Source organism: Sapajus apella, unplaced genomic scaffold, assembly GCF_009761245.1.
Source record: "Sapajus apella isolate SASKATOON/1434 unplaced genomic scaffold, GSC_monkey_1.0 scaffold44, whole genome shotgun sequence".
Taxonomy (NCBI): Eukaryota; Metazoa; Chordata; class Mammalia; order Primates; family Cebidae; genus Sapajus; species Sapajus apella.
In genome coordinates this window covers 786,603-798,608 of record NW_022436984.1, presented here as the reverse complement: position 1 = coordinate 798,608, position 12,006 = coordinate 786,603, and the positions used below count along the sequence as shown (strand labels likewise).

The following is a 12,006-nucleotide window of genomic DNA, read 5'->3' as shown; positions in this document are numbered from 1 at the left end:
TGGGATTACAGGCACGCACCACCATGCCCAGCTAATGTTTTTGTATTTTTAGTAGAGACGGGGTTTCACCATGTTGACCAGGATGGTCTCGATCTCTTGACCTCGTGATCCACCCACCTCGGCCTCCCAAAGTGCTGGGATTACAGGCTTGAGCCACCGCGCCCGGCCAGACATCCTTCTTTAAAAGGTACCTGCTAGTGCGTAATAACTCGTGAAGCCTGGATAATAATTTTGACAGCTCTGAGGGATTTAAATTACTCCAGTGCCTCCTGTCAGCCTGGGTCCCAGCAGTAAACAGATGGGGAGGAGAAAGTAATTTGAGAGGAGCCAGGGGGGAAGGGGGTGTGTGAAACCACTGTGGAGCCGGGCAGACAAACTCTTGGAAGGAAAAAGGCCTTATTGTAGATCAGGCACCACACTTTACACATCTTCTCTCATTAATTAAATCCTCACCAGAGCCCTGCCAGAGGTGCTCTCGTCAGCCCTGCATTGCAGATGGAGAACCTGAAGCACAGATAAGCCGCAAAGCTAGGGAGCTGCAGAGCCCAGGTTTGAACAGGCAGCGTGAGGTCAGGGCCCAAACCCCCCAACTTTGGGCCGTACCACCTATTCCACAGCAATTCTGTGTTTTGTTTTATTTTTTTAACGTTTGTATCTTTTCCTACTTGTATATTTGCAATCTTTAGGGGGAAAAAAAGTAATTCGACCTTAAGCGATCAGCTTACTGATAAGAGTGCCTCACATATGGCAGGTGTTCAATAAATATTACAGAAATGAATGTTTATCCTTATTCTACAAACTTATATCTAACTTGCCTTCCTTAGGGTTGCTTGCCCTCCGGTCTTTGTCATGTGGCAGCTGCTGGTGCTTTCCATGATATCCTCTGTGACACCCAGGCCGGGGGACCAGAACTTCTGGTATTCTTCTTCTGGCCAGCTGGCTCTCTCAGCCGTTAGATGCCCCTCCTTCCACCTTAGAGACTGGAACCCTCAGCTGACATCAGCCCCCTTCTTCAAACCAGCAGCACGCTGGATACAAAGAGCTGGGCGAGGCAGCCCTCTGCCCATTCACCCAGACCCTTCTTCAGCCGCTGCTTCCTGACTTCTCAGGCACCCTGTGGGCAGGGCCTTCTCTCTAAGCTTCCTGGAAACAAGGCTCACATCTCTGCAGCTCCTGGACCTCATTCAGTACTTGTGGGGTTTCTTTTTTTTTTTTTTTTTTTGAGGGGGAGTTTCAATTTTTTTTTTTTTTGCCCAGGCTAGAGTGCAATGGCACGATCTTAGCTCACACAGCCTCCGCTTCCTGGGTTCAAGCAATCCTCCTGCCTCAGCCTCCTGAGTAGCTGGGATTACAGGCATGCACCACCACGCCCAGCTAATTTTGGATTTGTAGGAGTGATGGGGCTTCTCCATGTTGGTCAGGCTGGTCTCGAACTTCCGACCTCAGGTGATCCGCCCACCTTCGCCTCCCAAAGTGCTGGGATTACAGGCATGAGCCACCGTGCCTGGCCAAGATTTCTGTCTTCAACTCCCTGGTGAGGCCCAGGTGGTGGGGAGCCCACCCTTCTGGGGATCCAGGAAGCCTCCATACGCGAGCTGCATTTCCTCCAATCCTCTGTCACTTGTCTCCTCAAACTTGATTTATAGTATCTTTCATGATACAAACGTTTAAACTTTTGATATACTCAAATCACTCATTTTTTCCTTTTAATCTTTGAGATTACTTATATTTAATGGTTCGACTGCATAATATGGTTTGTTTAGCCATTGCCTAAATGTTGGACATTCAGGTTACTTACATTTCTCTGACTAATATTAATAACACAGCTTTAAATATCTTTGTAATTTCTGTTTCATTTTTGTTCTTTTAAATAATCTTCAAGACGATATTGTTGGGTCAGAGTTTTAGGCAATTAATACACATTTCCAGACTGCTCTCTAAAAACATTTCAGGTTTATAGTTGCAGAAGCAGTAAAAGTTAATACTCACTGATTCAGTGTGCTTAGTGATTGTAAAGATAGTAAAGCTTGTTATTTCTTTTTGCATCAGTTTTGTTATTAATTTTTTCTAAGGAATTGGCCATGTCTTCTAAGTTTTCAAATTTTTGCTGTTTCCTTAGTTATGTCCCTATTTTCATTCTTAATATCATTTGTACCTTTTCTATTTGTTCTTTTTTTTTTGGTCTTTGGTGTTTTTTTTGTTTTGTTTTGTTTTTGTTGTTCTTTTTTGAGACAGTTTTGCTCTTGTTGCCCAGGCGGGAGTGCAATGGTGCGATCTCGGCTCACTGCAACCTCCGACTCCCGGATTCAAGCAATCCTCCTGCCTCAGCCTCCTGAGTAGCTGGGATGACAGGCATGCACCACGATGCCCAGCTAATTTTATATTTTTAGTAGAGAGGGGGTTTCTCCATGTTGGTCGGGCTGGTCTCAAACTCCCGACCTCAGGTGATTTGCCGGCCTCGGCCTCCCAAAGTGCTGGAGTTACAGGCGTGAGCCACCACACCCAGCTATATAAATATATATGTATGGCCGGGCACGGTGGCTCAAGCCTGTAATCCCAGCACTTTGGGAGGCCGAGGCGGGTGGATCACGAGGTCAAGAGATTGAGACCATCCTGGTCAACATGGTGAAACCCCGTCTCTACTAAAAATACAAAACATTAGCTGGGCATGGTGGTGCATGCCTGTAATCCCAGCTACTCAGGAGGCTGAGGCAGGAGAATTGCCTGAACCCAGGAGGCGGAGGTTGCGGTGAGCCGAGATTGCGCCATTGCACTCCAGCCTGGGTAACAAGAGCGAAACTCCGTCTCAAAAAAAATAAAATAAAATAAAATAAAATAAAATAAAATAAAATAAATATATATGTATATTTTATTTTTAAATTTTACTAGTCTTTTTAAAGAAACAACCCTTGTTTGGCTCTGTTGCTCTTCTTTATTGTGTTTTTTAATTTCTGCTATTATTTCATTTATTTTAATTTCTGTAAGTGTAGGCTGTTTGACTAGTGCCTTTTTTTGTTTTTTGGGGTTTTTTTTGTATTTTTGTAGAGATAGTGTCTGGCTCTGTCACGGAGGCTGGAGCACAGAGGTGCAGTCACAGTTTACTACTGCCTCAATCTCCCAGGTTCAAATGTTCCTCCCTCCTCAACCTCCCCAGTAGCTGGGACTACAGATGCATGCCACCACACCCAGCTAATTTTTTTAAAATTATTTTTGGTAGAGACAGGGTGTCACTATGTTGCCCAGGCTGGTCTCAAACGCCTGGGCTCAAGTGATCCTCCCACCTCGGCCTCCCGAAGTGTTGGAATTATAGGCATGAGCCACGTACCCAGCCTTTACTTTTTATTGCTTCTTTTTCCTCTTTTCCTGCTTTTATTTAGTCTTCTTCCTCTTTTCCTGCCTTTGAATTCATTTTTTTTAATTCTATTTATTTTTTTTCTACTGGTTTGAGGCTATCCATTCCAGTTCTAATTTTTTAGTAATTATCCTTAAAATTTTAACATGCATATTTAACAAAGTTAATCAATATGTCTACTCTCTTCCCAAACAACCATCTTTGCCTTACATGTTATTGTCCAATATTGTAGTTCAGACTAGCGTTTTCGCCTCATATATTAACATAATTATCATTGTTTAACAGTCTATGTTTATTTAGATTTAGCCACATATTTTATGATTTATTTGCTCCCCATGTTTTCTTGCATTTTAAACCTTTTTATTTATTTATTTTAAGACAGGGTCTTGCTCTGTTGCCCAGGCTAGATTACAGTGGTGCAATCACAGCTCACTGCAGCCTTCACCTGCTGGGCTCAAGCGATCCTCCCAACCTCAACTTCCTGAGTAGCTATCACTACAGACACACGCCATCATACCTGGGTAATTTTTTCCTTTTTTTTGTAGAAATGGGGTCTCACTATATTGCCGACACGTGTCTTGAACTCCTGGGCTCAGGAGATCCTCCCACCTCAGCCTCCCAAAGTGCTGGGATTACAGTTATAAACCCATACCCAGTCGAATTTCCTTTAATGAAGGACTGTTGGTGGTAAATTCTCTAAGTTGTATATCTAAAATTGTTTTTACAAGGTGGGAGGATTGCTTGAACCTAAGACTAGCCTGGGCAACAAAGTGAGACCCCATCTCTTCCAAAAAAAAAAAAAAAAAAAAAAAAACAGCTGGGCAGGCAGGGGTGGGAGAACTGCTATGATCATGCCACAAATTCCAGCCTGGGCAACAGAACAGAGTGAGACCCTGTCTATAAATAAATAAATAAATACTTTGACTTCACCTCATTTTGTAAGATAACTGTGCTGAGAATAGAATTCTAGAATATCAATTTTCTCTCCTCTCTGAGCACATTAAAATAATATATTACTGTATTTGGGCATCACTGTGGATACCGACAAATCAGCTATCAGTCTGATTTCTTTTCCCATGAAATGAATTGCCTTTTCTTTCTGACTGCTTTTACAATTTTTTCTTTTTCTTGAGTGTTCTATTTTAGAGCCATAGGTCTAGATGAGTATTTCTGTTTATTATTTAATCTGCATTGAATTTTTGGGCTTCCTGGATTGGCATATTCCAGTGTTTTGCAACCTACTGGAAAAACATCAGCTATTATTTCTTCAAATACTGCTTCTTTCCAGTTGTAGCTCTTATCTCCTCTATCCTCTATGCCACTTAACTTTTGTTTTATGTTTTCTATGTCTTTGACTCAATGAACTGCACTCTGATTTTTTTCTTTCTTTTTTTACTCCCAATATTACATTAGTAATGCACTCTGGATAATTTATTCAGATCTACTTTCTAGTTCATTAACTCTCATGTCAGTTGTGTCTAATCAATTTAACTCACTCATTGCATTTTTATTTTTATTTATTTTTGAGACAGAGTCTCGCTCTGTTGCCCAGGCCGGAGCGCAGTGGCACCATCTCGGCTCACTGCATTCAACCTCTGCCTCCCAGGTTCAAGCGATTCTCCTGCCTCAGTCTCCTGAGTAGCTGGGATTACAGGTGCATGCCACCATGCCCAGCTAATTTTTGTATTTTTAGTAGAGACAGGGTTTCACCATGTTGGTCAGGCTGGTCTCGAACTCCGGAACTCATGATCCACCTGCCTTGGTCTTCCAAAGTAGTGGGATTACAGGCATGAGTCACCACGCCCAGCCTTCCTTGTATGTTTATAATATTTTTGTCTTTGAGTTCTTATTTCTGGGAACTTTACCTATGGAAATTCTTTGAGGCTTGGATTAGAGTTGAGTTCCTAGATGTATGTTTTCCTCTGGCAGTCATCTGGGGATGCCATCAACCAGGTTGCACTTCAAAATACATTACCTACTTTAGATGTTCTGATCCATACAGGTAGCATTAATAATTCAGGCTTCAAACCCACATTAGAGGCCAGGTGCGGTAGCTCATGCCTATAATCCCAACACTTTGGAAGCTGAGGTGGGAGGGTCACCCGAGGTCAGGAGTTCAAGAACAGCCTGGCCAACATGGTGAAACGCTGTCTCTAATAAAAATACAAAAAAATTAGCCGGGTATAATGGTGCATGCCTGGTGGGCACCTGTAATCCCAGCTACTTGGGAGGCTGAGGCAGGAGAATCGTTTGAGCCTGGGAGGCGGAGGTTGCAGTGAGCTGAGATCAAGCACAGCACTCCAGCGTGGGGATGGAGTGAGTGAGACTCCATCTCAAAAAAACAAAAACAGGCCAGGCTCAGTGGCTCACGACTGTAATCCCAGCATTTTGAGAGGCCGAGGCAGGCAGATCACGAGGTCAAGAGATTGAGACCAGCCTGGCCAACATGGTGAAATGCTGTCTCTACTAAAAATACAAAACTTAGCTGGGCATGGTGGCACGTGCCTGTAGTCCCAGCTACTCAGGAGGCTGAGGCAGGAGAATTGCTTGAACCCAGGAGGTGGAGGTTGCAGTGAGCTAAGATTGTGCCACTGCACTCCAGCCTGGCAATGGAGAGAGACTCTGTTCCCTCCTCCCCCTACTCCCCCCCCAAAAAAAGAAGAAGAGAAGAAAAAGCCCACATTAGATCAACCTTGTTACAAATTGTCAGGGAAATTTTTTTCCCCCGTCTACCCAGCACCAAAGTCAAGAAAGGCAAAATTCTTTGCTGCCCTTCTTCATGGCAAATTTACTTTGTGTTCATGTTCAGGGTGTAGTTGTTTGGAATCTCAGCTTTACCTAAGGAATCTCCTGTTAGTGTCTTCGTATCAGGTGGGCCCAGGCATCATCTCTGGTCTCCTTTACTCCACAAGCATTCTGACAGATAGCTCAAGTTCACCTAGTTTGGTTTGGCAGATACTCGTAGGGCAAAAACTGATGTCAAAGCTCACTTTCCCCAGATTACTGTTTTCACTGCACGTTTGTACTGTTGAAAATTTCCTGCCAACCCAGTGCTTTTGAAAAGATACTTTCTATTTTTATCCAGCTTTGTGGTTACTTTCATTGGGACGTTTACTATTACATTCCCAGAAGTGGAAGGCTGGATGTTTTTCTAGTCCACCCCTTTTCTGGGCTGTGTCCCTTTGAGGGTTTCATGCTGATATAGAGATCTCAGTTCCAATTGCCTACCTTGAATGGGTCCAGGACCTTGTTTTCTCTCCCTGGCACAATGACCAAAATTCTAGGATTTATCTTGCCAGCTAATGTTGGTGAACACCGTTAGGACAACTGTGGCTTCAGCATCTTTTTGGCCACTGGGGGTTATAGACACCAACAAATTATGTATACTCACTTTATCTGTTGGGGCCAGTTGTATGCATAGGAAAATGAAGACAGGACTGTGCGCAGTGGCTCATGCCTGTAATCCCAGCACTTTGGGAGGCTGAGGTGGGCAGATCACTTGAGGGTCAGGAGTTCGAGACCAACCTGGCCAACATGATGAAACCCTATCTCTACTAAAAATACAAAAACTAGCTGAGTGTGGTGGTGGCTGCCTGTAATCTCAGCTACTCGGGAGGTTGAGACAAGAGAATTGCTAGAACCTGGGAGGCGGAGGTTGCAGTAAGCCAAGATCATGTCATTGCACTCCAGCCTGGGCAACAAGAGTGAAACTCCGTCTCAAAAAAAAAAAAACAAAAAAAAAAACAAAAAAAAGAAGACAGATCAGGTGCAATGGCTCACACCTGTAATCCCAGCACCAGCACTTTGGGAGGCCAAGGTGGGCGGATCACCTGAGGTCAGGTGTTCAAGACCAGCCTGTCCAACATGGTGAAATCCTGTCTCTACTAAAAAATGCAAAAATTAGCCAGGTGTGCTGGTGGGCGCCTGTAATCCCAGCTACTTGGGAGACTGAGGCAAGAGAGTTGTTTGAACCTGGGAGGTGGAGGTTGCAATGAGCTGAGATCATGCCACTGCACTCCAGCTTGGGCAACAGAGCAAGACTCCTTCTCAAAAAGGTTCTGTGACTCTAGGTAGCTTCATCTTCTTGTGAACTTCCATGTTTATGGTTTTCCTTCAAGGCAGCTTAAAAAGGCAGAATTTTTGTTTATCTTCCCATTAGCCAGGTGCTCACCTGCTTTACCCCTCATCTCTTAGGAAATGGAAGTCCACCCTGGCAGTGGTTCTGAACCTTATTAGAGTAATGGGATGCTTGGAGAATTTGCTGAAAGCTATGAACCTTCCTCTCAGGCCTCGGCGTTGGTGGGCTTCTGCTTCCTCAGGAATTCACATTACCTGTATATACCCCTGGGACTAATCAGAAAGCTTTAGGTTCTGTTTGATTGGTCGATTCTATACTTGACAGTTTTCATATAGTCAAGTGGTGGTTTTTGACAATGGGCCTAATCCATGTCAGTCTAAGGGGAAGTTTTTGTTTTTTCCTTTATAGTGGGTCTGATTTTCCTAACTGCGTTTAGCCAACAGCAATTCCTGGGGGTACTGTTGGTTTCACCCTGATTTGTTATGAGTTTAGACCTGTTTTAAGAAGCCTGTGCCTCTTGATTTGTTCTTCAGTGGTTTTTTTTTTTTTTTTTTGAGACAGGGTTTCACTATGTTGGCCAGACTGGGCCCAAACTCCTGACTTCATGAACCACCTGCCTCGGCCTCCCAAAGTGCTGGGATTACAAGCATGAGCCACCATGCCCGGCCTTTAGTGGGTTAATAAACACAAATGATCTGTTTCTCTTTTTGCCTGTGTTTAAGTCTTGGTCTTTTTGTGACTCCCTGCATTTCTTTCTTTTGAGACAAGAGTTTCACTCTTGTTGTCCAGGCTAGAGTGCAATGGCGTGATCTCAGTTCACTGCAACCTCTGCCTCCCGGTTCAAACGATTCTCCTGCCTCAGCCTCCCAAGTCGCTGGGATTACAGGCATGTGCCACCATGCCCAGCTAATTTTGTATTTTCAGTAGAGATGGGGTTTCTCCATGTTTGTCAGGCTGGTCTCAAACTCTTGACTTCAGGTGATCCACCCGCCTCGGCCTCCCAAAGTGCTGGGATTACAGGCATGAGCCACTATGCCTGGCCTGACTCCCTGCGTTTCTAACCTTGCCTTTTTCTTCAACTCTCTGCGCTCCTTTCCCTCTGTAGGATGAATGGGGTGAAGGAAGTCAGACGTGCTTGTGCCGCACTTCTCTGGGCACTTTGGCAGCTGGTGGGGAGCAAGGGAATGGGGTGTGGGGTGGGGATGCGCCCTCAGCTCTGCTTCTACCACAGCAGGCCTGCTTTTATGTGCTTTATATATGACAGCTGAAGTGACATTTATTTTGAGCACAATTCCATGGGGGGATCTCTGGTGTCTGTGTGTGAGTTCTCCCTGAGCAGGAGTCCTGTCTTTTGGGCTGCTGGTAGAGACAGAGAGAAAAGGCACTTGTGTCTAACCCAGCCGGTCTCTGACACGGTGGCAGATTCCCCTTTCCCCCGACCCCTGATTCTCTTCCTTGTTTCAGTTCCAGGGAGGATGATACCTTTGATGATGAGAGTGTTAATCCTGCTGCTGCTTCCCGAGGGTCAGGCTGCTCCAAAGGATGGAGTTACAAGGTAACAGGGTTATGAGGGCAGGGCCTGGGCTGGGAGGAGGGAGAGTCTCTAGAGAATCCGAGGGTGTGTTGGGCCCTCTGGGAGGCGGGAGATGGGCTGTAGGTTCCCTGATCTCTGTATCTCCCGCCACCAGACTGGGGTGTAGGTTCCCTGATCTCTGTGTCTCCCTGCCACCAGCCTCCCACCTTGTGCCTGTCAGAGTGCTACAAAGTGAAAATTCGGTATATGCTTGCTGGACCCCTTTGGAATTCGGGAACTCAGCTCCAGTGCGTTATGAAGCATAGGGAAGAAGCTATGGCTCCAGGGAAGTGGGGGCTTCAGTTTTGTTATCGAGACCTTATGGCGGGCTGGGCACGGTGGCTCATGCCTGTAATCTGAGCTCTTTGGGATGCTGAGGCAGACAGATCACCTGATGTCATGAGTTCGAGACCAGGCTGGCCAACACAGTGAAACCCCATTTCTACAGAAATAAAAAAATTAGCCAGGCATGGTGGCCCATGCCTGTAATCCCAGCTACTTGGGAGGCTGAGGCGAGAGAATCACTTGAACCTGGGAGGTGGAGGTTGCAGTTCGCCAAGATCAAGCCACTGCACTCAGCCTGGGTGATGACAGAGCAAGACTCTGTCTCAAACAACAACAACAACAACAAAACCTTATGGCAGGAACACCAAGGAAGTAGAGATCATTAGCATGTGACTTCTACATTATAGGAAGGCTTTATTTATAAATTTCTGAAGGCTTTATTTATAAATACTATGCAGTGGGTATGCTAGGTAGAAGGGGAAACAGCCACAGGAACAGCCGCACAGGCTGGTAGCAGTGACAAAAATTGCTGCAACTCCTGCCAGCTCTCTGGCATCACAGGTCTGGGTTGACTTGAGCAAACAGTTAACCCAGTCCAGAAGTAGGAGCATATCTGGAGCTTGAAAGACTGACAGAGATCCTGAGCAGCTTGAAACTCCAGAACCAAGAGATATACCCTGTCCTTTAAAAATTATGAGTCAATTTTATGTCATGGAGCAAACTGGGTCTATGTAAATCTGGGCAGTGCCACCGGGCTCAGAGACCAGCCCCTCGGCTCCCAGCATGGAAGGAGAGAGGTGCCATGGCCCATGTCATCCTGCCACTCACTGGGCTGTCTTCTTTTGGATCTCTAACTTGTGTCTACTAGGTGTGGCCTCCTCTGGCCTCTACCTAACCAGATGTTTTGTTTGGGTTTCCATTTAAAGTCTAAGGTAGCCAACGGCAAAAACGGAGTCTGAGGGAGTTAAGGATTTGCTTCCAAGAAGACCAGAAGAGCCTCCTCCCTACAAGGTTTTCAGAATTTTGGGGGCAACTCTCTTTGGCTTTGGGGAGAGAACTCTGCCAGGAGATTGGGGGCAGAAGGTTGATAGGTTGAGCCCTCAGGGAGGCTCTCTGCAAGGCTACTCCTCCCCTCCCTCTTCCAGGCCAGACTCTGAAGTTCAGCATCAGCTCCTGCCCAACCCGTTCCAGCCTGGCCCAGAGCAGCTCAGGTGAGTAGGCTGGGCTGGGGAGTGCCTTCAGGGAGAAGACTAGGCCTGGCTACAGACTCATGTCTCCCGGCTGATTCTCTACTTTTCTGACAGACTTCTGCAGAACTACCTAAGGGGACTAGAAAGGACAGAAGTGAAGCCGGAGCATCTGAGCCGGGAGCAGGGTGAGGGGCTGGACTGATGTGGCCAGGGACGGGAGGCTCTGGGCACCTGGACCTGAGACTGACCTTGGCTGCCCCATTGACTCCTGCCTTCTCCACCTCTCCCGGCACCTCTTCTAATCCAGCTTCTCTTCTCTAGTTCTCCTCTACCTCTTTGCCCTCCATGACTATGACCAGAGTGGACAGCTGGATGGCCTGGAGCTGTTGTCCATGTTGACAGCTGCTCTGGCCCCTGGAGCTGCCAGCTCTCCTACCACCAACCCGGTAAGCTCTGCCGGATGAAGGTCCTCCCATAAAGGAGACCCAGCACTTTGGGGCTTTGGTCTTTCTCATCATAACTCTTTTGGTGAACCCTCTGTAAAAGAAGGCCTCAGAGCTTGCACGTCAAAGATGCAAGGGTGTGTTGGGGAGGGTCAGGACTCCTGGAAATATCTCTGGTCACTGGAGACCCCACAGTGACTCTGCTTCCACAGGTGATCTTGATAGTGGACAAAGTGCTGGAGACCCAGGACCTGAATGGGGATGGGCTCATGACCCCTGCAGAGTTCATCAACTTCCCGGGAGAGGCCCCCAGTCACGTGGAGCCCAGAGAGCCCCTTGCTCCGTCTCCTCAGGAGCCACAAGCTGTTGGGAGGCAGTCCCTGTTAGCTAAAAGCCCATTAAGACAAGAAACACAGGAAGCCCTGGGGCCCAGAGAAGAAGCTGAGGGCCAGGTAGACGCCAAAAGGGAGTCCTTGGAGCCTGTCCAGGAGCCTGGGGGCCAGGCAGAAGCTGACAGAGATGGCCCCGGGCCCATAGGCGAAGCTGGGGGCCAGGCAGAGGCCGAAGATGTCCCCAGGCCCAAAGGGGAAGCTGAGGGACAGGCAGAGGCCAGAGAGAATGGAGAGGAAGCCAAGGAACTTCCAGGGGAAACACTGGAGTCTAAGAACACCCCAAATGAGTCTGAGGTACACATTGTTCAACTGGAGAATGATGAGATCTAGATCATGAAGATACAGGCTTGTACCCCGAGAAGTCTCAGTGCCAGAACATAAGCCCTGAAGCAGGCAGGGGAATGTACGCGGGGACAGGAACCACCTCTGTGCCCCCTGTCTGATCCCAGTAGGTATCAGGTCTTTCTGTGAAGCTCAGGGAAACCCTAAGTTAAGGGGCAGATGACCAATAAAGAACGGAATGAATTCATCCCCCAGGCCACCTCTCTACCAATCCAGCCTGCCCAGAGCCTCTCAGGGGAGCAGGGGGTTGAGGACCAGAAAGGACAGGGATGCCACTTTCCCAGTGTTTCTAGGCCTCCTGGTGCTCCAGCAGCAGAGCCTATGGTGCCAGCCATGGCCAGCTGCAGAGGA

At 47.0% G+C, this 12,006-nt stretch overlaps 1 protein-coding gene across 1 annotated transcript in view; it reads left to right on the top strand.

Moving 5' to 3' along the window:
• Window positions 1-11,842, top strand: part of CGREF1 (cell growth regulator with EF-hand domain 1) — a 26,603-nt gene extending 14,761 nt beyond the window's left edge. The window contains exons 2-6 of the mRNA XM_032301282.1: window positions 8,895-8,985; window positions 10,434-10,499; window positions 10,593-10,663; window positions 10,800-10,924; window positions 11,134-11,842. Of these exons, the coding sequence (XP_032157173.1) occupies window positions 8,906-8,985; window positions 10,434-10,499; window positions 10,593-10,663; window positions 10,800-10,924; window positions 11,134-11,643 (852 nt within the window). The 5' untranslated portion in view covers window positions 8,895-8,905 and the 3' untranslated portion in view covers window positions 11,644-11,842. The remainder of the gene's footprint in view (window positions 1-8,894; window positions 8,986-10,433; window positions 10,500-10,592; window positions 10,664-10,799; window positions 10,925-11,133) is intronic.
• The last annotated feature ends 164 nt before the right edge of the window (window positions 11,843-12,006 follow it).